This window comes from Fusarium fujikuroi, chromosome FFUJ_chr04 (assembly GCF_900079805.1).
Source record: "Fusarium fujikuroi IMI 58289 draft genome, chromosome FFUJ_chr04".
Lineage (NCBI taxonomy): Eukaryota > Fungi > Ascomycota > Sordariomycetes > Hypocreales > Nectriaceae > Fusarium > Fusarium fujikuroi.
In genome coordinates this window covers 749,086-774,973 of record NC_036625.1, presented here as the reverse complement: position 1 = coordinate 774,973, position 25,888 = coordinate 749,086, and the positions used below count along the sequence as shown (strand labels likewise).

The following is a 25,888-nucleotide window of genomic DNA, read 5'->3' as shown; positions in this document are numbered from 1 at the left end:
ATATCGTGTTCGGGGTGTTTAGGGTCTCAATGCGAAGTTCTTGTATTTCATTTCTACATCCAAGTGATTTGTGAATTAAAACTCGATGTGACTTGATCGCACTTCTAAAGTTTCGTCCTATCTTGCACCACCTTTTGTACAAGGATCATTACAGTATAGTACACTCCCATTTCTCTTTCTTGGTATCATCACATATTTTTACATTCTTGGCACAGCCTTTTCAACATAAAACCCGGGATCCGGCGTCCGCGCAGCCTTCACTTCTCTTTTGCTCAGGGCGCGATCCACCTCCTCAACACGAACCAGCTCCTTCACCTTGAGGATCATACCGGCGAACTGTGGGTGAACGGGATGAAAGACGGTCTGCATACGGCGGCGCAGGCCTAGAGCGGCGAGGACACCTCGTGTGCGCTCGGGAAGACCGATGGCGGAGCGATGAAGGGTGATGCGGAAGAAAGACATTGTTGGAGGTGGTTTGTAGTGGTTGATCCTTGGGAGAAAATGGAGCGCAGGATCTATACTTTGTGTGAGCGAGATCTACCTATCAATGGGAGATGTGGGCGACCTACCATAGATAGCCTGCAATTGGAATCGAAGAAGCCCCAGAAACACCAGCCCGCCGTTCACGTTTCGTCGGCCGTCGTCAAAGAAAGCATGAGCTCAAGAATCGGCGTCAAAACCACTGGGTACGCCAAACCGTTTTGGGAGCATATCATGTGACCACCCTGAGAGGACTTCTCGTGATGAACCACGTGAGCTAAGTCATCCGCCTCAGAAATACATCAAACTTGAAGTGATATCTTTTCCAAGATGTGCTCACTGATTCAAGAGGTTTCCTGAGGTGCCGTGATTCATTTTCCCTTAATCTGATATCTACAGCCGCAATGTTTCCCTACAGATATGGTCGATATCATCAAAGATTCGGGAGCTGGTGAGCGCTCCACATCTACAAGAAATTCGGGTTGATACAAGAAGAGTGATTCGGATTGAAGAGACGAGGGTTCTCAAACCACCTATCATGTTGATCATGACACATTAAGCATGTAGCGCGAAAATATTTCATAGCAAACATCAACATTCATGTCTATAGAATCAAGCGAGTAATATGGAGGTCCATCTTGCGGCCTCCAGCACTAGTTACATTGTATTGGAATCCTCGTACAGACCGTCGTTTTTTCCCACGACGCGTCCAGGCTGGCACTAAATCATCAAATGCTCGACGCCTTATTTCTTCCTTTCCCATTTGAATTATCATTCTCCATCTCTTACAGAGAAACTTCCACCCGGCCCTCAGCGCCAGGGGCTCCAGCCTCCCGAAGGTTGGGGAGGAGGTAGGTGATGTCATCCCAAGGATGACGGTAAAGACCAGTACGCAGACGCTTCTGGTCGAGGAAATGGGCAATAAGACCAATGCTTCGGCCAAGAACAAAGAGACCGTTGAGAACACCCATCTTGAGATAATCTTCAGCCTCCTCGGCAGAGAAGGCACCGCAGTTGCGGACAAGATCGACGAAGCAGACAGCAATGCAACCATCAACGTTAAGAATCAGGTTATCTTTCTTGGAGGTGGTCACAGTCTCGACAGCAAGAGCATAGTCAAGGAGCTTGTGGCTAGGGAAGTTGTTGAGAACGTATTCCTTAACGAGCTCGACTCGGAGATCGGGGTTGTTTCGTGACTTGATACGGTGTCCAATACCGGGGATGAGCTTGTTGGCCTTGCGCATGCTGTCGACGAAGTCACGAGGGCTGAGACCCTTGTCGAAGGCACGGGTGAACTCCTCAGCCGCACCGTCGAGGGCACCACCAAACCGGGAGCCAATGGTCAAGAGACCAGAAACGAGGGCGCTGATCAAGTCCTTACCAGCACGTGTAGTGATAATGGTGTTCATGGCACCAGAGACGGCGGGACCGTGATCGGCAGTGAGCATGAGAACCATCTCGAGGAATTTGGAAGCGTATGAAGGCAGACGGCGGCGGAACCACAGCAGAGACATGACACCGCCAATGCCGATATCCTCCTTGAAAACGTCGGAGATGGGCATACCAGCGTAGAGAAGCTCCTGGCCACGGTCATCAGAGATGGTGGAGATGAAGGCAGCAGGCTTTCGGATGAGACCGAGCTCCTGCGCCCAAGAGTAGTCGAGAGGAATCTTGGGAACAACAGGCTCGGGCTGGGGAACGATAGTGCCTTGGGAGACAAGCTTGTCATACACTTCCTTGAGAGTGGCGGGAAGATCCTCGAAGGTAGCGGGGACGTAGAAGCCAGCCTCCTTCATCTTCTCGTTCTTCATCTTGGCAGTCTCAAGCTGAGAGTTGGCGAAAGAACCAGCGTGACCGAACTGAACCTCGGTCTTGAACATGCTAGCGCAAGTTCCAATGGCCCAGGCGACGATGGGCTTGGTGATGATACCCTGCTTGACAGCATCAATGACCTTGTACTCCTCAACACCACCGACCTCACCGAGCAAGACAAGGATCTTGCACTCAGGGTCGGCCTGGTATCGCAGGAGATGGTCAATGAAAGTGGTACCGGGGTATCTATCACCACCAATGGCGATACCCTCATACACACCGTCGGTATTCTGGGAGATAATGTTGTTGAGCTCGTTGGACATACCGCCAGACTTGGAGACGTAGCCAACGGAACCCTTACGGTAAAGCTTGGAGGCAACAATGTTGTCCATCATACCACCAGTGTTACCAATCTTGAAGCTGCCGGGCTTGATACCACCAACCGTAGCAGGTCCGATAATGGTAACACCCTTCTTCTTGGCGACGTGGGCGATCTCACGAGCTCGCTAAAGAGTAATTGTTAGTTATTTGTTTCGGCACATGGCAATTGGCATGTACTTACTCGCTCAGGGACACCCTCAGCAATAATAGCAATGGTCTTGACCTGAGGGTTTTCCATAAGCTCCATGGTGGAGCTGTAAACACTTCTGGAAGAAGCAAAGTTGACGACCACGTCGACATCGGGGTGCTTACTCATTGCCTTGTCAACCTGCTGGTAGACGGGCAGCAGAGTCTCACTGGTTCCCCAATACATCTTGCTGACGAATTGACCACCGAAAGTGTAGATGATACCGGCGACCGAGGGCTTAGAGCGCTTGCAAATGAAGTCGAAATCGAGCATGCCCTGGACAGCTCGCGGCTGAAGACCGTAGACGAAGCATCGCGTCTTGTCGGTGAAGAGAGCGTGCTCGGGAAGAGGGCTCAGAGGTCGGCTGGGAGCCGGGAAACGCTGAATGTTGTCGTTGGCCGACAGGCTGCTGGAGGAAGCGGGAGCCATTGTGAATGTCGAACTTGGACGGTGTGAGTAGAGGCAGGAGAACTGAAGGTTTAAAGCGCTGGAGGAACCAAATAAGGTGTCAGCTGCTGAGGAGAGGAAACGCTCTGAGCTCTCAGGGGAGAAGTTGGCTCAAAGGAATTAGGTATGGGGGGAGATGTATGAAGAGGAGGATGGGGAAGGAATTGAGATGAGTAGAAGAAACGGTCGAGAAGATCCGTCAGTTGAAGGAGACAAAGTCGGAGACGAGACAAGACGAGGGGGAGGGGAGTGAGTGGATGGGACGGGACCTAGAAATCAGGAGGAATGCCTGAACGTCTCTGGTGAGGTGGGAGGTGGGCAAGTGAGAGCTGGACTGGGCTTGTGTTTTTTTGGTTTTGGTTGACTTTCAAGGGTCGATGAGGCTTCTCTCAGCAAGCAGTGGACAGCTGTAGCACCAATTCACCGCGGTGCTATGTCCTGTCGGGTCCAGCTTGAGGTCTCACCACACCCAAAAAACTTAGTGGGGTTGACGCCTCTGCAACTGCAAGGACCGCTGCTTGGGGTTCAAGTAACAGGTACCTCAGGTACAGTACATCGAGGGGCAGGAAGTTTACCCCTGTTGACCCACCTCCCGGTACATCACTAGCCACCACTCGCGCCAGGTTTCTCACGCAACCCATCGCCCATACTCGCACCCAGGCCATATTTTTGGAGCAGGTGGACGGGAACAAGCTCACTCACTCGCTTTTTGAGAACCAACAATTGGGTCTTGCCTAATGCCTTTTTTGGTGATATCTCTATTGAGAAACTCAATTGCCAAGATGGGGAATTCCTCGGCCGACCAAATGGACGTCCAATGTCTACAGGCGGCAAGGGGTGATGTAGTTGAATTTGATCAACCAGCCAGTTGGGGAAGAAGCCTGTGTTTTCTTTGGGGATGTCGCTTGTTGCAGGGTCCTCTTTTTTTTTCTTGTTGATCTGTTGAATCCGGGCTTTTTTTTTTTCGTCTGGTCAAGGCGGTTTGCAATTGAGCTTGAAGACTGGAGCTGCCACACCGTGAGGGGGCCGTTGTCCATGCCAGTCTGTACTTGTAAGAGGCGTTTTATGATGGCGCTTATTCCCCACTATGGCCCCGAGAAGTTCATGAATGGCCAAATTTGAGACCATCAATATGTAGTAATAAAAAAAACACTGGTAATGCCTAAAGAATCTGCGCATGTTGTTTCGCGGCCAAGAGAAAAGAGACATGTCGACTGTGGTCCGGTGAAACGATGGGGTCATCCCGTGTTTTCGTGTGCAGCCAACCCATGCCCTGCATTAATCCATATAGAGTGCCGTCGAAGATCTTGCAAGATCATCGGTATCTCATGAACTGACAGTTGAGTTCACTAGTCCGTCTAACTTCAACTGACAGTACAATAATACTCGGAATGTCGTAAGCCTTTGCTTCAGAAAACTGGCCGGCTCATGATCAGGCTCCCTTGGTCAAGTCGGTGATTTTCTTGGCTGGTGGTGGTATCACGTTGAGGTCCGACAGCCCTTCCAATCCTACCAGACCCTTTTCCAGGGAAGACGGTAGGGGAATGGAAAGGCGGCATGGAATCATTGTTGAGTGGGACACACATGCTCACATTAGCCAAGGGCGACTGGACTGAAGCTAGCCCTACCGCTTGGTACAATAGCAAGGCTAGAAAGATGAATCAAGTGAAAACTGGCTGTCACTAAACAGCTGGATTTGCATCTGTAACTGCGTTGAAATTCCCTACCCGTCAAAACGAAGCCGCTTTCTCATCTTGGGTCTCTTCCTCCTGGACTGTCTAGACTGTCCGATTGATGTTCCACAGATGGTCTGCAGTTCCAAAAAGGCATGGATGCTTGCTGTCCTGTCCTGGAGGGAAATTTCTCTCCACCGAACATCGGAAGCTTAGATATGCGATTTGATGGATACCGAACCCGTAGCCAACCGGTAGTTGTGGGTTCGGAGTGAATAGCACTGAATAGAATCGGATAGCTCAAGAGCTTGAGGTGAGGTGATGTCCATCATGGAGGGGAATGGAGGGGCAGGAAATCAAGCTTAGACCATGTCGGGGGTGGCGTCCAGCCCAGGCGCTGACCACCAAAACAAGCCACTGGGCTGGTGTCACCTCGTAGGCTTACTTCACCTTGAGTTGACCTCCTCGAACTCACCGCAAGGTCAGCTTTGGGCACTTCCCCGGAACCCGAGTCAATCTTTGCCAATCTCACCAAATTGAAGACTTCCATTTTTGTTTTGGTATCCAGGTCTTTGGGGCAGGCAACTCGCTTCGCGTACCCCGGAGCCAACCGGTGCTTAGGCCATCTAGGTTGATATCTGGATCATGGTCTTCCCCAAAAAGCAATCAAAAAGACTCAGGAGAAGAAGTGGCCGAATAACTCACGAAAGCTTCCGAAATTTTGAATCGATCAGGTTGGGCTGGATAGAAATCGGATCGTAGCGTGCGGTGCGTAAATTGACTGCTGCGGTTTTCGGCGGTTTGATGAAATTCGAATCAATCTGTCGTACGTAACTCAAGGTGTCGGTCGTCTTCCCCTGGTCCACCCTGGTCCTCAACAGCTTGAAGTCGGAGTGACATTGTTTATGTACCGGTACTTGACAATCCCTCATCGCTTTTTGGACCCCGTCCCCAATGGATTTCAGGGCCCAGGTACCTCCGCCACGCGCTGATCGACTCTGTAGCTCCAGGTACCCTCCACTGACCGCCCGCCCCAGGCTACTAGCCCAGGCCACGCCAGGCCAGGTTGTCGAGCGCCCCTCCACTCCCCCCTTCAACTTGACCCCTCCACTCCACCCGCTTCGGGTGTCTTCCCCTTCCATTGAGCTTCCTTCAGTTCAGGTCCAGTGGTTTTTTCGAGAGCTCACCCTCACTCACACACTCCTCAAGTGACTCGTTCCAAACTCTCGCTGCTTCTTTCTATTTGCTCCTCCATTCTCACCTCTCTCATCGCCTTGAGCAATCTTCATCCTCTTCTCTTTCTCTTACCTTTTGCCCGTCTCTCTGTCATAATCTCATCTCCCCCTCCAATACTAGATTTCGACTTCATTGTTGCAGCCCACTTGAGCTCGTGTACAGTGGTGAGTGTGTGTGCCTTTCCCCCCGCCGAACGGTCGTCAACTCTCATCAAAGAGCCAAAGCCAATCGCAATCATGATTGCTTCACTTGAGCATTGAGTTTTACGCCCGTATAAGCTGCTGTGAAATCCATTGTTTCGTTTTGTCAGCCCTGGCTGTTGTTTCAACTCCAATCCTGAGCTGAACCATTCGAGTCGATTTCATGTCTACGAGACAACACCGATCATCCTTGAACCAGACCAGACTCAGCATTTGCTAACCGTATTGTCTTGACCAGAATTGAAGTGAAGAAAAGGGATAAACCGGCACTCGCCAATTCATTCTAAGCTCTCCGTTCCTCCTCCTCTCCTCATAATAAAATGTCCGCCAAATCGATTCTCGAGGCCGACGGCAAGGCCATCCTCAACTACCACCTCACCCGCGCTCCCGTTATCAAGCCCAGCCCTCTTCCTGCGCCCACTACTCACAACCCTCCCAGCAGACTCGCCTCGCTGCACTTCCCAGAGGATGCCAGTGTTGAGGATATTCTGAACCAGGCTGAGGTCACCTACCCTTGGCTCCTCCAGCCCGACGCCAAGTTCGTTGCCAAGCCCGATCAGCTCATCAAGCGACGAGGAAAGAGTGGTCTTTTGGCCCTTAACAAGACCTGGCCTGAGGCTAAGGCTTGGGTCGCTGAGCGAGCCGGTAAGGAGCAGCAGGTTGAGCATACCACTGGTGTGTTGAGACAATTCCTCGTCGAGCCTTTTGTTCCTCATCCCCAAGACACTGAGTACTACATCAACATCAACTCAGTCCGTGATGTAAGTTGAAGCATTATTCCCTCTTGTGTTTTTGGAAGAGTTTCTTGGGCGCTTCATATTCCCAATGCGAAGATCCTGGAATCGAAAGAAGGGAATAGGAAGAGGGGAGAAGAATCTGAAGAGAAGAAAGGGGTCCTGCACCAACTTGTATTTGCTGCTCGGCGTTGCATAGTCTAATTGTGGGCTCGTTCTACCTGTGCCGGCAATCCTTCTTTGTACCGAAACGGGCGAACGGATGTCGCTATAAGAAATCGTCGGAAACAGCCCCCGTTCTTCTCAGTCCCTCCTGCGACCAACCCCACAACCAGTACCGGCTTTCCGGCCTACACCACTGCCAGACTATCTGTGCCTCATTTACTGACACCTTCATCAATAGGGCGACTGGATTCTCTTCACCCATGAGGGCGGCGTTGATGTCGGCGATGTTGACGCTAAGGCTGAGAAGCTGTTGATCCCTGTGGACCTCGCCGAATACCCTTCCAACGAGGAGATTGCTGCTACTCTTCTCAAGAAGGTTCCCCAGGGCGTCCACAACGTCCTAGTTGACTTCATCACCCGCCTCTATGCCGTCTACGTTGACTGTCAGTTTACTTATCTCGAGATCAACCCTCTCGTTGTCATTCCCAACGAGGACAAGACCTCTGCCGCTGTCCACTTCCTCGATCTTGCTGCCAAGCTCGACCAGACTGCCGACTTCGAGTGTGGTGTCAAGTGGGCCATTGCTCGATCTCCTGCTGCTCTCGGTCTTACCAATATTGCTCCCTCTGCTGATGGCAAGATCAACATCGATGCCGGCCCTCCTATGGAGTTCCCTGCCCCCTTCGGTCGTGAGCTGACCAAGGAGGAGGCTTACATCGCTGACCTCGACGCTAAGACTGGTGCTTCCCTGAAGCTCACCGTTCTGAACGCCAAGGGCCGTATCTGGACCCTTGTTGCTGGTGGTGGTGCTTCCGTCGTCTATGCCGATGCCATTGCCTCTGCTGGTTTCGCCGACGAGCTCGCCAACTACGGTGAGTACTCCGGTGCCCCCACCGAGTCTCAGACCTACCACTACGCTCGAACTGTTCTTGACCTTCTCCTCCGTGCTCCTCAAAGCGACGAGGGCAAGGTTCTCTTCATCGGCGGTGGTATTGCCAACTTCACCAACGTCGCCAGCACTTTCAAGGGTGTTATCCGGGCTCTGCGAGACTTCGCTCCTAAGCTGATCGAGCACAATGTTTCCATCTGGGTGCGACGTGCCGGTCCCAACTATCAAGAGGGTCTGAAGAACATGAAGGCCGCCACCCAGGAGCTCGGCCTCAACGCCAAGATCTTTGGCCCTGAGATGCACGTCTCTGGTATTGTGCCTCTGGCCCTCGTCCCTGGCAAGTGGGAGGAGAGCAAGGCACAGGAGTTCCAGGCTTAAGGGGTTGAAAACTTTACCAAGGGATTGGTATAGTATGAAGGGATGAACGACTTTTTGTACTGCAAGATAGACAAACGGGTACCAGGTGGTGCGATGCAATTTTTGGGGCTTGGGACCAAAAATGGTCGAACAAGCCGTGTACGGCAGTATTTGAGCTATAACGGAAAGAAAGCTAATAGATCTGATGACACTTATGGATTTGATGAGCCTCTCAGTTTCGCAAGATGCTTATGTATTAAGATGCTGTGTAGCAGCCCGTTGATGCTGCATAGATATTAAATACATTCCAATGTATCTTCTGCCCACGTGCGATTTTCTTCCATACTTTGTCTTCCCCTTGTTGATCAAGCCAGATTGGTTTATTGAGCTCGTTGTATCTTGCTATATGTAGAGGCGAATACCTAATCATTGTCTATGGCGTAATCGAGGGACAGACTCGAGCCGCATACAATGACGCCAACGCAGAATCTTGTTTGAAAGAGTAGCACCAGGGGGGATTGATGAAAACGCGACGTCTTTCAACACATACAATAAGAGCACGGAGTAATAGCCTCGAAGGAGGTCTATAGGCACAGTTGTAAATGTGTGCTGTGGAGCAATCTTACTCGCGGTTCATATTGATAAGAACAATAGGAAAGGAACTTTACTGCCTCTTTCATATGGATGCAGATACTGGGCAATAACGGCATAATAATCAAATTGGCGGCAGGGTATGATAATGCTAAGTCAACCAACTACTGATGGCATTGGGGATTTAACATTTTATGCCCTACTGTTCAGTTACTTTCATATGCCTCAGCCTGACAGATGTTGTGCGATCCAGAGCAGTTAATTCCATGTAATTCTTAAGTCAATAACAAACAGTGTGTCTGTATAAAAGCTCAAATAGGGAGGATCTCAAAAATCTTCCAGTGAGCAGGCTCACAATCTGAGCCTGAGAAGTAGTGGTCATGTCACCAGATGGTGGGGCGGGTGGTATCGTATACTTTTCGTATCTGAAAATCAAGCGTGTTTTAATTTCCCGTTCCAAGGACCGAATGCAGCACATTATTTGTGTTCTACTTGCTTCTTGTGCCTGTTCCAGACAGGCTCCTAAAGCGCAAACACCATGGCGGCCAAAGGTAGGGCCATAACCCAAGCCAAAGGACGGTTGAGAATAGCAGCGTCTTCATCATCCTCTCCGTCCTTGGCATCTCCACCATTTGAGTTGGTGCTGTTGTCAGTGTTGGTACTGTTGTTGTCATCGGTAGTCTCGCTCCCTGTGTCTGCATCGTTCTTACCGGACGCATTGGACTCGTCGTCCTTCAGGGGAATGACCTTAAGGTTCTTCATAGCACTGCCGTCAGCGTTACTGACATCAAGCTTGACGTTCCAGTCCGAGATATCGATGATCTTTCCGCTAGGCTTGTTCTTAATACCATTCTCGACCAGCTTTTGGGCATCGTCAGGGATAGTTGGAAGAGTAAAGTTGTTGTCGAAACCGCTATCTTCAATGATGCTAGCCTTACAGGCCGGGGCCTTCGGAGAGCTCTTGCTTGCAGGCTTAGATTGGACCTCCTTCCAGTTGATCCTAGCAAACTGGTTCTTGAGGCGGTTGAAATCTCCGAGAATGCGAAGCTTGTCTCCAGTAATCTTGACGAGGCCATAGTTGTTGTCCTCCTCAGTATACTCGTACACGACGCCACCCGAGAAGACCGGGGTCATTTCGTCTCCATACATGGCTTGAGTCTCATTCCAGTAACGGGGTTGAGGTTTGTTGCATCCATATTCACTGAAAAAGATAGGGATAGAGGTTGAGTTGAAGCCAGCTACAAGATCGTCGTAAGAAGAAGTCTCAAAGGTGGCCTCGGGTCCACACCATGAGTAGGAGTTGAGCGCAAAGAGGTCGGCACGGCTCATATCACCCTTGTCCTCCGCATCGGCGCACTGAAGGTAGTTCCACGTATCCCACAGAACATCGCGGACATCAGCGGCAGAATAGCCAACGGGAATTTGGCGTTTCAAGTTGTTCTTGATGTAGTTCTTGAGATCGCGGGTGACAGCACGGATGTACTGAGGGGCAAACTCAGCAGTGGCCTGGTTGTTGATGACCTCGTTGGCTGAGAAGAATAGAAGAGTATTTGGGTAGTTACCAAACGCCTCGGTGATGGCAAAGGTACGATTAAGGTAGGCTGTGTAGTAACTCTCCCATGGCTTCTCCGAGTGAAGAGCCTCGCCAGGCAGAGGAGAGTTGACATCAATCATCATATACATGCCGGCCTAACAAAGTATGTTAGATCATCATCCACGTAGGCTAAGCCAAATCACCTACAGCATTGAAAATACTAGCGCACTCATCGTGGTTGATGTTAGGATCCAGGTTGTAAACACGGATCGCATTGATACCAAGAATCTGCATGAGAGCAGCATCTCGCATGCATTCGTCTTTGTGGCTGAGAGGATCTTTTCCGCTGGAAGGATCGTAACCGGCACTGCCTCCAGGTTGGTAGGCCATACCAACAATCTGGAATTTGTCGCCAGTCTCAGGGTTGATGAAGTCAGTTCCCTTGATTTCTAGAGGCGGCACGGCACCGACAACCGCGGCCCCAAGGGCCATGAGGGCGGCCTTGATCTAGTACGCATGTCAGTATGTGGTGTAACGAATGGCAATGCGCCATGTACAGTGGCGCAAGGTGAGGGAACATACAAGCATAGCGATAACGTGCTACTGAATCTTTCTGTATTGGCTTTTCCCAAAGGTCGTGGTAACAGTACAAGATTCGATTGTAGGCCTGGAAAGACGCAGCGTAAGCAGCTTGATTCACAGCAAAAGGTTGTGTTGTTGACTGATGGTGTTGGTGAGGAGCGCGAGGATGAACAAGGACCTTACCTAGGTACTGAGGTAAGGTAAGGCAGTAGGTAAAATCAAGGCACGAAAGGAACCGATCTCGATGAGAAAGAGCGATAAGAAGCGAAAGGGCCACAATTCGACAACAATCGCTTGGCGAAGAAGGAGCGTATGGGGTTGGAAGAAAGAGCAAGCAACGAGGTGGAGGACGAAGAGTAAGAGTGGAAGTGGGTGGAGGTTAGGATAAATGTCAGCGACTGGCAGTGATGGATCAAGCAGCAAATATTGCTTCAAGGTGGAGGCGGAAGTGTTACAGGCATGCCAACCAAACGAGAAGATTAGACGGGAGCAGATATGAGCGAGCAAGTGCAGTATGATCTAGCTTCAGACAAGATCCCAGTGCAGCAGAAGAGGCAAGCTCAAATAAGAAAGGATACCGAGGCCAAGCATTTAATCGATGGAAAGGGGATTGGTGCATAGATCCCATCGAAATCAACAATAAACACAACCTGACATCAACGCCGCAAGCCTGGACCGTTTGCAGACTGCAGTCTATTACACCACTATCGGGAGACCGGCCATGGCATTTTGGCTCTTAGCATGAATAGATCAAGTTCCGGCAGAAGCCAAGCCTCAAGCCAAGATAGGCAAGCAGGTTAAGTATTGGGTTTTAGAATACTCTATACGAGGTCTCTAATATGAATAGCAAACAGTATCGTACTTCGGTCGCACTAGATAGATGCCATTGTATCATCCCATAAGGTGAGAGAAATGACAATCAATCAACGTCGATTGCAGGTCATCTAACTCACTCATTATTCTTGCCCAAAGGAGCAACTGAAGAATTACAGGATCCTTGTGTTTACAAGGATCCGCGACCTAGTCGAGTCGTTGCCGGGGTTCGTTGGCGCTGGATGGGAAACTCGCTTTACTGTTTGCAGTCTAGATCCGGCGATTGAACGATGAGAACGGGGTCTCGAAGGCAGGTTGACGGGCACGGGTGGACAGAACAGAAGGCATCTGAGACAGTACATAAGACAGTTATAAAAGTCAAAGATGGGATACGGGGATGCTCGACGACCATTGATGAATCAGGTCTGCTTGTCGAGCCCTCCAACCGACGTTGTATGTACCATGCTCAGATCCGATCTGGTTCGATCAACCATTCATTGTTGTTCAAACAAAACCGTTGAAGGGTTTCCTGAACGGTCCCACCACGTTTTAAATGTACGCTTGTCGCTCGACATCCTTGCACCACTACTCGCTGCAATCTCTAGTTACATGAGTTAAATTACTGGCAACTTTGGCTGTAACAACGTTTTTCTTGGCATCAGTATCACTTTGCTAACAGGGAGCTATGTCGGTAAACCGTAGGCAATCTTTACCTTTGCTCCCTAAAATGAATCGTGCTGCATACCGTACAGTTGCTGTACACTTTCCTTGGGTCGCCAGATGTTTGCACCTACACAGCGAAATGCAGCATATTGATGCCAGTTTGGCCATCAATGAGGACCAGTGGAGCGTAGGACTTGGACTGTTGTCGTCTAAGAATGTAATCCTCCAGCCAATTGTATAACAGGAGCTCACCTGAAAACTACATATCATACCCAATGAAGATGCCCCGTTCATGGAACGTATCATAAATACTCGGTCACCGAACTCAGAGCGACGCTTTAATGGCTTCTGTGTCATTGATCATAATTTTGTGATACCTCGTGACCGGAGTTCTGTACTATGGTTGTTGATAACGTAGACATTTCTACTTGTGGCAGCCTACAGCGCAGTGTGAGGTCCAAATACTCGGGCATGATTATCTTCAGGCTAAAGCCCGTCCACACTTATTGTCATCGTCTCATGAAACATAAGGTGAGAATTGAGCTACGTCCTACATCTTCACGATGTGGAGATTTCTGCTCATCACAATTGGCTGGCAAACACTGTGTACTTCAATATTGGCCACCAGAGACACAAGCCAAACACTTACCATTGCTTCATAATATATAGGCGAAGAACAAAGAAAGGAATTTACCAGAAAAACCGAACAAAATCAGCGTTCCAAGAGGTGCTTTTGAGCTACCTTTATTGTATCCTCGACTTATTTATTTAGGCTACCCTATACTCTCGGATTCCCATATAGCTAGTTTCTACAATGATCCAGTACGATGGCTCGGCGACGATGCAATAGACTAATAAAAATGCTATGGTTCTACACATAACTGGGATTTACCGAACTTAAGATAGGCCATATGAAGCCAATGTCCACCAAGTGAGGTTTATGAGGACTACACAACCAGGCAAATGTATTCAAAGTCATTCCACTCTCATTGGGCACATCAAGTTCGTCAGAAACTCCAAGGGAATTGATACACTATGTAGGCAGGAAACTAACTCTAGATTAGAGTATGGGGTAATCGGTCTTATTAAAGCATAGAAAAAGGCCAAATAGCTCTCCGGGGTAACACTGAAAGAAAAATAAGAAAGTCGTGTACAGCTTCGATATGGGCTGACGGGCAGAAATGTCAAATAGTACGCAGCCAGGAAGAGCCTGGTCATATTCGACCAGTTCCTGTCTCATTTTGGACCTCGAAACATTCTACCCCTGCCCTGACTCGCATGCCGATGTCATCGAAATGATGTAAGAGGCATTGGTTCTATTACGGTCAAGTCGACCTGCGAACCTCCTGACAAAGCATTTACTTTTGAGTTGCTCTACATCAGGCCGTGAAAGATATGGAGGGTCGTAACAAATGCGGGCTATCGAGCTGCCCAGAGACGCCGTTGCTCCATCGCCAGCACAACTTTAAAAACAAAAGACAGCCTAGTAGCCGTTCATAGTCATTCGTTGCGAGTTTCGGCTCAACTCGCGGTCAGCGGCAGGGCTGATGGGTCGGCTGCTAGCTCCACCATGAGCACTGCTCTCCTTCAGGGCCAGCAGTTGCTTGGCACGGAAAGTCTCGTAATGGATCTGAGAGGTGGTCTCGATAAGGTCCTGGAGATGTGTTCGGAGAAGGAAGTCTCGGAGATAGACAAATTCGCAGTGAGTCTCGTCCTCAACGTTGATGACTCCCCATCGGTTCTGGCGGCCGCGGACCTGCTTACCATTGACGATAATCGACTTCTCGGAACCGACAACTGCGAAAGGAACAAGATTCTGTTACGTATTAGTATGTGCACAATCCGATTGAACTCGAGCGACGAGACAAACCTTGATCTGACCGTTCAGAGCACGCTCCTCATCATCAAATTCCTCGTTATCATAGGGGTACATCTTGAGGTTATGGAAAGCAAACTCCTCCTTGATGCGCTCCTTGAACTCCTGACGCTCCTCAACGGTCAGAGTGTCGGCCTTGGCAATGACAGGCACCACGTTGACCACATCAGACAGCTTCTTCAAGACGACAATATCAATGGGCTTAAGAGAGTGGCCCGATGGCTGGATGAAAAAGAGACAGCAGTGGATACGGGTATCCTGGATGTAGCGCTCTCGCTGTGCAGTGAGCTCCTTGCGCAAGTACGCGGAGTGCTGATCCTTGATGTACTTGACGATGGGGTCCCAACAGCGGTCGTTGTTGACAAGGTCGCCGTAACCGGGAGTATCGACAATGTTGAGTCTGAGTCGGACACCGTTCTCCTCAATGTTGTGAGAAACGGCCTGGATCTCAGTGGTCTGGCGGATAGGCTCGTCGGGCTGAAAGCGACCCTTCGAGTCGATCAGGTGAGAAGCGAAAATGGTGTTGATGAGCGTTGACTTGCCCATACCGGTCTGACCTACAATGCGCAAGACATGTTAGTATAGAAACTTAATGTAGACCGGCAATCACACCATGGTAGGTTAAACCATAGGGGACGATTAGAACAGAGTCGTCACTTACCAACACAGATGACGTTGAATTGGAAACCACGCTTCAAGAGCTTCTTCTCAATCTGAGAAGTGATGCTGTCGAAACCGACATGGCTCTGAGGATAGATAGTGTTGGGAGGAGCGGCAGCCATCTTGAATAACTCGTACGGGAGAGAAGTGTTCGATTCAAACGGTGAACGAAGGTAGAGCACGGGAATGTTGTGAATATTCCAAGAAAGAAAGACTGGACTCGAAGCAGCTAAGGTCAACACGAGCGCGAACAGTTGGCAAGGTCAAAGTGACACCTTAAGATGTAGCGAAGCTGGGAGTTGGAGGTTTAGGAGAGGCGGCGTAGAAACCGATCCTAGGGGGAACTTTTCGGGCACTGGGCTTCCTGCCACCTTAGCAAACAATTTCCCTACTGGAAGGGAGGTGTCAGGGAGGTCCAGGGTCCCAAAGAAAGGGGGAAAGCGCGTTTCGAGCTTCTCATTGGTTCAAGAAGATCAGTGCGCCGGCTAGCTGATGATTGGCTGGCGGCATTTCGAGATAGCCCAGGGCCCCAGGCCATCAGACTTTTGAGCTGGAATTTAAAGCCTTGCGCGTTCTGATCATCGCGACCCCAATTCGAGCCCGACCACCTATAGACGCTTCAGCTCTATCAGGAACCAACCACTCACCATCGAAGTACTGACTAATTTATCGGTTCAATTTGTTTCGTTTCCCAAGACCCCAGCACCGGCCTTGCAACTTCGACTGGGACTTGAACACCAAAGCCGATATCGTTCATCATCTTAAGCCCATCAACGTCTCTCTATGAAGATGGCTGCTGCGCTTCTCCCCCGAATGTACTCCCCGACCGTACTATCTACGGTGTCTTTTCGCCAGTTCACCCAGAAGCTCTTCCCGTCGTTGTCGATTGCGATCCCTGGCGTTTCCTTAAACCTCCCCACCATCGATGATATCTGGGAGTCTGTGCTACGAGCGGTACCTAAGAACAAGGTCTCCCATTCGAGAAAACGACACAGACAAATGGCTGGCAAGGCGCTGAAGGATGTGAACAACTTGTGCAAATGTCCCGGATGTGGTCAACCCAAGCGTACACACCGATTATGCCAAACCTGCTTAGAAGGTATGTTGTTGCTCTCTTGACATAATCGATGCCATGTCCAATCTAACAATCTATAGAAATGAGACAAATTTGGCGTCAGGACTATCCTAATGATAGGTCGATCTAAAGAAAAAAGGATATGGAACATTGATGATTTACCACTGTACAGTCACCACGGAATCATGCATACCATGGGCGTTTTGGCTTAGTTTGAGCCTTGTATGAATATGAACAATATACTATGTAAAAGTTTGAACTACCGTAATAATATTCTGGCAGCGTGAAGATCTACGAGAACTGTGTTTTAACTCTGTGTATACAACATCGAATCAGCATGGTTTTATTATGCAAGAGTATAGTGTGGTATCCTGCCTATCAATACATAAATGGTCAACCAGGAGTTGCTGTATTCCTTTATACCTACCTAAGGTGCCTAGGTATGGGATATCTTGAATGCTTTGTCTTGATTTGGAGCTTTATATTTATGACCCTGTGTTGCCCCACCAAGGCCACTGGCATTCATCCGCAGTCCAGTCCAAGCCAAGCACTTTCATTCATACAACGTCATATTGAAGAGCGAGAGAAGCACGGCATTTAGCACGGCGTGGGAGAGATGGTAAGGCCGACCGAAGACCTAGCCACTGATTGAAAGGCAACTAATCTCGCTAGTCGAAACAATATTTGACCACGCATACCGTGGATAATGGTGAGCTTGACCTCCCCGCCGCGGGGTGAATCAATGAAGCAAGAGTCAGTTCACTAAAAGCGTATAGCCCACATCACCGACATCTTTTCCATTGCGACGACATCCAAAGCTGTGATATCAGGCAGTGGATCTTCCACGCTTCACGTTCATGACACAACTGATCCTTCATTCCCACTCAAGCAGTCCATCTCAGATGCACACAAGTTGGGGTGCCACCACGTGTGCACCTCACGGAATGGCAACGTCGCAGCGAGTGCTGGGTTTGGCGGCGAGGTGAAAATTTGGAAAGTCGACAGCGACACTGGCGAATGGAGTTTGAATGGCGAGATTACAGGATCTGCATCTAAGCCTGGTGAAGCCTGGGCTATGGCATTGAGTGAGAATGGATCTTACCTTGCTACTACAACAAATGATGGTCGAGTCAACGTTTGGGATGTTATGGATGAGAAGAAGCCCAAGATTCGTGAGTACGAAACCGGAAGTGCTGGATCTGGAAGCTTTGGCATGTCAGTGGACTTAAGCCGGGATGGGAAATACACTGCCAGCGGCCACCAGAATGGATCTGTCTACATTTTCAACAATGATACGGGAAGAGTCCTGTACTCATTATCTGGTAGGTCGCCTCGTACACGTCTCACATACTATTTCTCTAACATGTGCTACTAGGTCTCGCAAAGCCTGTACGATCGGTTGCCTTTTCTCCTGGTAACACTCGACTTGCTGCCGCAGGTGACGCTGGAATCATCGCACTCTACGACATGAAACACGGAGAACACGTTGGGAACTTGACTGGACACTCTTCGTGGATCACATCACTCGACTGGAGCGATACAGGAGAGTACCTGCTCAGTGGTTCAATGGATGGAAAGGTCAAGGTATGGTCAATTGAGCGAAGCGCGTGTGTGGCAACCCACAGTGAGACGGACAAAGCTCTTTGGTCTGTAAAGTGGCTACCGAAGACTGTCAGAAGCGAGATGTTCTGCACTGCTGGCGCAAACAGGAGCCTTTCATTCTACCGAGAGGCTACTGGTGGTTGATCATTGTATAATAGAAACGGGAAGCTCTCAGTGATGAGACAATTCGATCACCAAGACAAAGTCGGATCCCCCCCGACATTACAAGCTCATGTTATCACGTTTCACCAACAGCTTGTATATGGGAACTTGATGGCATCAATACGATAGACAAGTGAGTTGCAATGAAATCCACAGACTGGGGGCGAGACCGGGAATCCTAGCAGTACCTAGGTATGTAAGGTATTGAGATCTAAACCTTGAGGATTGTTACCAATTCATGTCATTCGGAACAGAAACTTGCTTTGCCATGAACTGACCCAATAATCAGTGCCACAGTGTCTGATACAAGGCACGTGATCTCGCGCTTAAGTTCGCGTTGTCCTGCCAATTCCAAGGCTTGCACGTCATGCATTTGGCCCCTCCAGCCTTCCCATTAGAGCCACCCATATAGTCACTGACCCTGCATCCGTACCTGTGGTCAATTTACAAACGACCTCACATTTCGATCATCATCACTCACCATAAATCATCCGTTCTCTCAACATTAACTTTTAAGCTCGTAAATTGTCTTACTCTTCAGCAACAGCCAGCGCCTGCTTACAGCTCTATCGATTCCACTTACAATTCGTCAAGCGTCATTCGCAGCATTCAGCAGCGCCATCTCGCTTTAGGAGCTGAGCCCACTATGCCCACAACTCGACGATCCGCTGCCAGCACTCGCAGCAGGGGCCCGCCAGCCAAGGGTCAGTCTACTCTGAGTTTCTCAAACAAAGTCACCAAGCCAGTACCCAAAAGCGCCAAGAAGTCTGCCATCTCTGCTTCCATCTCAAAGCTCGACCCCGATCAGCATGCTACACAGCGTGAGGTTGAAGATATTGTTGTCAACAACCATGAGTCCATAGAGATTGATAAGGACGAAGAAGTTGAGGCAGTCACAGAGATTGAGGTAGTCCCAGAACCTGCGAGGTCTGAATTGGAGCTGCAAGCAGAGAAAGTTACAGACGCACAGATCAAGAAATACTGGAAGTCCATTGAAGACCAATGGACTACGCCGCGATTGCACCAGCAAGGTGTATCTTTGAATGAGAAGGTTCTTCGATATTTCGATGTCAGCTCACAATATGGTGTAAGTCACCTTGGGCTATCATGGATTCACCACAGCTAACTCGTGCAGCCCTGTATAGGCATGCCTCGCATTAAGCGCTGGAAACGAGCTGAACGTCTGGGTCTCAACCCTCCAATTGAAGTCCTTGCTGTCCTTCTCAAGGAAGAAAGCAAGGGTAACAATAAAATCGAAACGGCTCACATGGATGAGATCCTCAATTCGACTGCTGTAGGTGCCTGAAATGTTTCCACCTGTTGTTTGGTCACCAGAAGCTGTTTCACGGAGTAAGGCGTTTGAAGGAATGATGTTCAGGTGCCGATGTGGCTTTATTTGCTGTCTCAATTATTCTATAAGCGCATAATGAGCTCGTCGAATAAGAAATCTATGATCTAAACTTGGGTCTCATAATACACAAAAACTCTAGAGGGAACGGGCCTCGCGGCCTTCATCTAGTACCAAATACTCCTTGTCCGATGATGCGGAATGGGCTCTTTACCCGCCGCTTCTAGTTCCTTCATACTATCATAGAGGAAAAAGTCTATTAGGATGGCGTTGACATGGGCGTCAGGGTGTTGACGCAGAATCTCTCGTCGAATCAGCTCAACACACCAGATACTACAAGCTAATTTGTTCAGTAAAAGAAGAACACTGCAGTTTAAACGACTTACCTCGTATTTGTAGCTCCCATGAACATCCGCTCTCTATCATCTTCTTGTCTTTGATGGCAGCTGCAACCGTTGGAGAACAATACAAGGCGCCCATAGTCATCAAAATTTGAGGGATACGATAATCTGCAAACATGGTGATCTTGTCGATGTCTCGAAATTCGCCGTATGACACGCCGTTGAAGCATGCCCAGAGATCCGCAACGAAAATTTGTGCTCTCTTCATCAGCCGAATCATCTTGCCATCCTCGAAACGATGCTCATCACGAAAGCAATCAAAATCCTGCGCCAGCAAGTTCACCAGGCGTGCCGCAGAACCGTCAGCAGCGTAAATGAGCTCTGCAACGGAGCCATCGTAGTGCTGGCATATGTGGTCAGAATTACTAGTAAATGTCAGGATTGACGATGTTCTAGCTTACCTTGAAGAGTACCTGGCCAGCTTCTCGTAGGCAGTCTAAACGTTCTTCAAGGAGGGGAATTTCCTCTTCTGTGCATGACCGGAAAACATGGGTGAGGGATTCCAGGGTACACTCTTCTTCGTTCTTCCAGTAGGAAGGATCTGTGATAGGAATGCCTTGAGTGAGGTTAAGTATTAGCTTGCTGTGTGAGTCATCGTGAAAAATGATAACTGACCTTCATCAATTGCTCTTTGGAGAGCTGCCACCAAACTCCAATAACCAGTCCATCTTTTCCCACGATACTCAATAGCAAATCGTTCATCATCAGGCAGTTCAGACCAGAAAGAAAAATTCAGCAAGTCCATAGTAAAAATGAAGTTGACAGTAGTTTCGTCCTTGGCCTTGGGGTGAAGTTCATGCTCTGACCAGGTAGCAGTTGAGTAACTCTTCTGCTCCATTTGCTCGTAAATGCTCTCCGCTGCCTTTTTAGATGCACGCATGTCGACGGCAACATCAATGCAACTGTCGTAGACGTATTCAGCGCTCTCGAGGACGCCTGTCTCAGGCTCCTCCTGGATATCGATCTTCCCCTGAAGATGTTGGCGGAGCAGTTCCAACAATTCGGTGTCAACCTCGTCGTCAGACATCGCTACAGAAATAGGTTGTTACACGACAGGGAAAAGGAGAATGAGCCAAGCGAAGAGAAGGAAGCGGAGGGGAGGGGGGGAAGCAAAGAGTGACAATGGCGGACAGTTTTCTTTTTATGATTCAGTCTAGACTTTCAAGGTCGAGTTGAGTCTCCAGGTCCCTTAAATTTTTATTTTTTTTGCCCTGGGAGCGGCCCCGCGGTCGCATAACTGCTATGCACCAACAGCCCAGTGTGTCATGCATCCCTTGCAGCTTGCCGTGGCCGAAATATGGCAAAGGAAGGAATTGTGTGATGGTTAGTGAATAATTAAATGCTTCTGGAAGCAATCGATTCACATGATATTCACTAAATGGATCACTTTGTACACCCTTTCGTTGGAGTGCCTCTAAGATAGGTACTAGGTAGGCATGTCTGGAAGGCAGGCACTCACTGTCCTTGCATGCCCGTGCATCTGCACGTCACCATCCCACCCAACTCATCACTAAGAAAAACCAAATAGGAGGTGCTAAAATAAACCTAGTAAAAAGTCCCCTAAACTCAGGCTAGTTTGACCTAAATAATTTTATCGCTTATGGTCAAGGTCCTGAGTTTTCTTTCCTCCCCTAGAGTGATAACATGCCAAGCCTTCTAAGAGGGGGCAAGCAAGGTTGTGTAACTTGAAGCTTGATATTAAGTAATGAAATGACCCAGTTGGGCTAGCAGGTGAGTTTACTACAGCATTCTACCTATGTAAAGGGTGTGAGGTTTCTTGCTCTTCGAGGACCTCCGGTGTGCTCATTGACAATGGAACCTAGATACCTACACAGTGGAGCCCAATCATTAAGCCTTGACACCAAGAATTCCCGGCTTTAGAAGCTCAAAGCTCTGTGATAGGCCCGTCCGATTGGTCGCCCTGCAACGCCGCTCCCCTGCTGAATGCTCTATCTCAGCTCTCTGACCACTAACATCTTATTCAACCTTCCCACTTTCAACTGATCGCGACATTCTTCACCAACAAGCGCACCGACTCGACCTTGATGCGCAGCCCTCGGATCGGGCTATTCCATTCTTTCGATCCCGTTTCCGCGTCTAGAAAACGATCAATATGACGATGAATGCGACAAGCGCCGATCAGGCTCCAGCTCAGACACAGAATGTGGCTGCAGCTCCAGCGGTTACCCCAGTTTCTGAGCAGCAACGACAAATACAAACACAACTACAACAACAGCAGCAGCAAAAGAAAACTGCTTCATCCGAGAACGAATCCCGGAAACGAACGCCGGCCATGACGCGTGACCGACACAACCAGCAGTCGCTAGGCGCATCACTCAATACCTCTGTCAAGCAGGTACGTTTCTTATGCATGGAACTAAATATCACCTCTCAGCCTTGATCTCGCACCAGGATCCGACGCGATCCGACGCCTCAGGAGCGATGTGTCTAGGACTGGACTGTATGCGATGCGACATGGCGATATTGCTTGACCACTTCTTATCATTGTGGGTATGCTAACTCGGATCGCGCAGGCTCGTGTGCTCATGGTTGGTGCTGGCGGAATTGGATGCGAGTTGCTCAAGAACCTGGTCCTCACAGGCTTTGGCGAAATACATATTGTAGACCTCGATACCATCGACCTTTCGAACTTGAACCGGCAGTTTCTTTTCCGTCATGAACACATAAAAAAATCCAAGGCTTTAGTGCGTCGTTCTGCCCAAAATGGAGTTTGGTTAGATACTAATCAACGCGCAGGTGGCCAAGGAGGCAGCAGAACGGTTTAATCCCAATGTCAAAATTGTCGCACACCATGGCAATATAAAGGATGATGAATTCACTGTGGCCTGGTTCCAACAATTCCGCATTGCTTTCAATGCTCTGGATAACCTCGAAGCGCGCAGGCACGTCAATAAGATGTGCCTGGCAGCTGATGTACCCCTGATCGAGAGTGGCACCACCGGATTCAATGGCCAGGTGCAGGTTATCAAAAAAGGCGTTACTGCATGCTACGACTGTACTCCCAAGGAAGCACCCAAGTCTTTTCCTGTTTGTACAATTCGAAGCACCCCTAGTCAACCGATCCACTGCATTGTCTGGGGCAAAAGTTATTTGCTCAAGTATGTATATAGATATCGACTTGCGGAATATTGCTAACAAAGAATTTAGCGAGATCTTTGGCACAAGTGAAGATCAGGCTGCGTTTGACCACTCAACTGATGCCGACAATGGTAAGTGAGATGCTGTGTTAACGAACAACACATACTGACAAGAGCCAGCCAAAGAGATTGAAGAGTTGAAGAAAGAATCTAAAGCTCTCAAGATGATTCGGGATGCTACTGGCACGTCCAAGTTCCCTCAGATGCTATTTGATAAGGTGTTCAACGCCGACATTGAGCGACTACGTTCCGTGGAGGGGATGTGGACATCCCGGCGAGCTCCTGAGCCTCTTCAATATCAGACCATTCTCGCACAGACTGGCGAGGCTATCGCCAACAAAGACAAGATTCTGAATGACGATCAGCGGGTTTGGTCCCTGCAAGAGAGTCTAGCTGTCTTCAATGACAGTCTTGACCGACTAAGCAAGCGAATTCTTGAACTCAAGAAGAACAAAAAACCTGAAGACTCCGACCCCACAATCACATTTGACAAGGATGATATTGATACCCTTGACTTTGTGACAGCAAGTGCCAACATTCGCTCAACAATTTTTGGAATTGACAGGAAGTCTCGGTTCGATACCAAACAGATGGCAGGCAACATTATTCCAGCGATTGCCACAACCAACGCAATCGTCGCTGGTCTCTGTGTTCTTCAGTCCTTCAAAGTCTTGAAGGGCGAGTATGCACAGTCCAAGGAGGTCTTCCTGACCCCCTTTGCCCCAGCTCGACTTCTGGCCCCTGATAGGTCCAGAGAGCCAAATCCCGAATGCCCCGTATGTAGTGTTTACTTCACAAGTATTGTTGCAGACTTGTCTCGGGCGACTCTCAAGGATCTCATTGATGACATCGTCTTGTCAAAGCTGGGATTTGAAGGCAAGGAGTTTGTCGTGAACAATGACATAGGAACCTTGGTTGAATGTTTTGAAGACGGCGACGACGAGAATCTACCCAAAAAGCTGACTGATCTCGGTAAGGCCTCGTTAAAAGGACAAATGAATTGCTCGCGGGGGACTGACAAAACTATTAGGTATCAAGAAGGACTCGTTCTTAACTGTCATCGACCAGGACGACGAAGACACGCTCGTCAATGTGGTTATCAATGTCCGAGAAGGGTCTGTCTTTGTCTCTGTTGTTATTGAACTAGGCTTACAATTTATAGTACATTGAAAGAAGACGAGAAACCAGTCAAGGCTACATTCGCGGATGTCCCTGAGATTCCACGTCGACCAAAGAAGCTCCAGCCAGTCTCCGCGAATGGCAATGGGAAACTCAACGATGAACAGGCCGTTAGTGCCGAGCCGAAGGGTATCAAGAGACCGCATGGAGAGGACGCTGAACCACCTCTCAAGAAACTCAAGATCACCGAATCCGGAACCGATATTGTAGACGTGGACGAAGTCCAAAGTCATGCCGGCGGCGGCGCTATCGTCATTGACGATTGAAGGGTAATTCGAGGGGTTGAAAGGACGATGCATATATCCTAGGAACCATGGCTTTACTAGTTGGCGCTTAAGCCACCATCCAGGTTCAGCACGCAATTGTTGGCGAAACGGTTGGTTATCAAAAACATGGCAGCGTCGGCTACCTCATCGGGCGTGCCCAAACGACCCAAGGGACACTGCTTGAGGTAAGCTTCACGAGCAGTCTCAGGAAGTTCTAATACAGGGCATTGTACATTAACATTGGGTTTCGTCTTCGCAAGGGTGATTGGTGCCAGGGATTGAAGGCGTAGGAAGGGGAGACTCACCATTCCACATTGGACTCTGTATCCAGCCCGGCAACAATGTGTTGACGCGGACAGAGCGACTTTTATACTCAAGGGCTAGGGCACGGGTGAAAGCTGCGACGATATGGAGTCAGCAGGTTTTTGAAATGTATAATAATGTGGGATTCATTAGCATAAGATTAGGGATATATCATGAACGTACCAATGACACCTGCTTTTGAAGCGGCGTATACTGCAGCACCAGCACCCATTTTGGTAGCCATAAGACTTGAAACATTGATGATGCATCCTATGAGCACATGTGAGAAGATGCTATCGGACATAAGTAACTGCTTGGTGAGACGCACCATGAGGGGTTAATTTGGCATATTTAGAGGCGAGAATAGTCGCCCGGAGGTTGAGATTAAGAATCCGTTGAATTTCCTCTTCGCCGGTTCTTTTGAGCGCCGACGCTTGACTGGTGCCAGCACAGTTGACGAGGACATCAACGGGGCCTAGACTGGGAAATAGACCCTTGAAAATGTCTATCCTTTGAACATCCAGGCGTTTGAATTGGTGCTCTGTTGGGCGCCTACTGCCCTCGAAGTTCTCCATGTACGGGAGAGGCTCAAAGGGTTTGAGTCTGGATTCAAGGACTTGGCGATCATCAACGGCGTTGCGGCTCATGATGGTTACAACAGACCCGCGGTCTGCAAGCGCGCTCGCGATACGGAAGCCCAGCGTACCGGTACCTCCGACCACGATGGCATGTTTACCGCGGAGAGAGAAGGACATGGGCGGTGGTGGAGGCGGGATGTGTGAGGTGGTTTACAAGTAGTGAGTTTGTTGTGGTGATGAAATTTGAACTTTGAGTCTGTAAATATCGACTTGAATGGAGACGAAGGCCCGACTTTTTACGATAAAGCTGTGTACATCGAAATTCACGACATACTGCGAAATGAACATGTTTTACGATTTATTTTCATCTTGATTCTTCAGGTTGCTTTTGATCGTGGCGAACCGAATATTCTCTGCTTTTCAATAATATGCTTAATTACCTACCACCAACCTCCCATGCAGCACCGATGTCATTGCCACACTGTACGGTGTTTGGTTTTTTTAAGCCCCAGATAACACCATCGAAGCACCTCTGA

The 25,888-nt window shown here is 49.1% G+C and overlaps 10 protein-coding genes; 4 read left to right on the top strand and 6 right to left on the bottom strand.

Annotated features, from left to right (window-relative positions):
- Positions 1-198: 198 nt before the first annotated feature.
- Positions 199-462, bottom strand: FFUJ_13232 (probable ribosomal protein L30; the record flags this gene model as incomplete). The annotated part of the gene is made up of 1 exon (XM_023575891.1): positions 199-462. The coding sequence occupies one exon, from the start codon at positions 460-462 to the stop codon at positions 199-201; it is 264 nt and encodes an 87-aa protein (XP_023429133.1).
- An 803-nt stretch (positions 463-1,265) lies between these two features.
- FFUJ_13231 (probable ATP citrate lyase subunit 1) lies at positions 1,266-3,289 on the bottom strand (the record flags this gene model as incomplete). XM_023575890.1 has 2 exons in its annotated part: positions 1,266-2,798; positions 2,855-3,289. The coding sequence occupies 2 exons, from the start codon at positions 3,287-3,289 to the stop codon at positions 1,266-1,268; spliced, it is 1,968 nt and encodes a 655-aa protein (XP_023429132.1).
- A 3,447-nt stretch (positions 3,290-6,736) lies between these two features.
- FFUJ_13230 (probable ATP citrate lyase subunit 2) lies at positions 6,737-8,582 on the top strand (the record flags this gene model as incomplete). XM_023575889.1 has 2 exons in its annotated part: positions 6,737-7,177; positions 7,554-8,582. 2 exons carry the CDS (start codon positions 6,737-6,739, stop codon positions 8,580-8,582), a joined length of 1,470 nt encoding a protein of 489 aa, XP_023429131.1.
- Positions 8,583-9,674: 1,092 nt separating this feature from the next.
- On the bottom strand, positions 9,675-11,274 carry FFUJ_13229 (probable beta (1-3) glucanosyltransferase; the record flags this gene model as incomplete). XM_023575888.1 has 3 exons in its annotated part: positions 9,675-10,841; positions 10,894-11,193; positions 11,269-11,274. 3 exons carry the CDS (start codon positions 11,272-11,274, stop codon positions 9,675-9,677), a joined length of 1,473 nt encoding a protein of 490 aa, XP_023429599.1.
- A 2,953-nt stretch (positions 11,275-14,227) lies between these two features.
- Positions 14,228-15,402, bottom strand: FFUJ_13228 (probable CDC10 cell division control protein 10; the record flags this gene model as incomplete). XM_023575887.1 has 3 exons in its annotated part: positions 14,228-14,560; positions 14,615-15,177; positions 15,282-15,402. 3 exons carry the CDS (start codon positions 15,400-15,402, stop codon positions 14,228-14,230), a joined length of 1,017 nt encoding a protein of 338 aa, XP_023429130.1.
- A 667-nt stretch (positions 15,403-16,069) lies between these two features.
- FFUJ_13227 (related to GTP-binding protein beta subunit-like protein) lies at positions 16,070-18,101 on the top strand (the record flags this gene model as incomplete). XM_023575886.1 has 3 exons in its annotated part: positions 16,070-16,379; positions 17,132-17,677; positions 17,731-18,101. 3 exons carry the CDS (start codon positions 16,070-16,072, stop codon positions 18,099-18,101), a joined length of 1,227 nt encoding a protein of 408 aa, XP_023429129.1.
- A 664-nt stretch (positions 18,102-18,765) lies between these two features.
- On the top strand, positions 18,766-19,425 carry FFUJ_13226 (related to DNA polymerase delta subunit 4; the record flags this gene model as incomplete). XM_023575885.1 has 2 exons in its annotated part: positions 18,766-19,206; positions 19,255-19,425. 2 exons carry the CDS (start codon positions 18,766-18,768, stop codon positions 19,423-19,425), a joined length of 612 nt encoding a protein of 203 aa, XP_023429128.1.
- A 209-nt stretch (positions 19,426-19,634) lies between these two features.
- On the bottom strand, positions 19,635-20,895 carry FFUJ_13225 (probable cobyrinic acid a,c-diamide synthase; the record flags this gene model as incomplete). XM_023575884.1 has 4 exons in its annotated part: positions 19,635-19,807; positions 19,854-20,211; positions 20,270-20,424; positions 20,484-20,895. The coding sequence occupies 4 exons, from the start codon at positions 20,893-20,895 to the stop codon at positions 19,635-19,637; spliced, it is 1,098 nt and encodes a 365-aa protein (XP_023429127.1).
- A 1,086-nt stretch (positions 20,896-21,981) lies between these two features.
- Positions 21,982-24,471, top strand: FFUJ_13224 (UBA2-like ubiquitin-activating enzyme; the record flags this gene model as incomplete). XM_023575882.1 has 7 exons in its annotated part: positions 21,982-22,224; positions 22,403-22,573; positions 22,626-22,987; positions 23,037-23,098; positions 23,147-23,998; positions 24,057-24,141; positions 24,189-24,471. 7 exons carry the CDS (start codon positions 21,982-21,984, stop codon positions 24,469-24,471), a joined length of 2,058 nt encoding a protein of 685 aa, XP_023429126.1.
- A 56-nt stretch (positions 24,472-24,527) lies between these two features.
- FFUJ_13223 (putative 3-oxoacyl-(acyl-carrier-protein) reductase) lies at positions 24,528-25,529 on the bottom strand (the record flags this gene model as incomplete). XM_023575881.1 has 4 exons in its annotated part: positions 24,528-24,685; positions 24,777-24,869; positions 24,958-25,044; positions 25,103-25,529. The coding sequence occupies 4 exons, from the start codon at positions 25,527-25,529 to the stop codon at positions 24,528-24,530; spliced, it is 765 nt and encodes a 254-aa protein (XP_023429125.1).
- Positions 25,530-25,888: the final 359 nt, after the last annotated feature.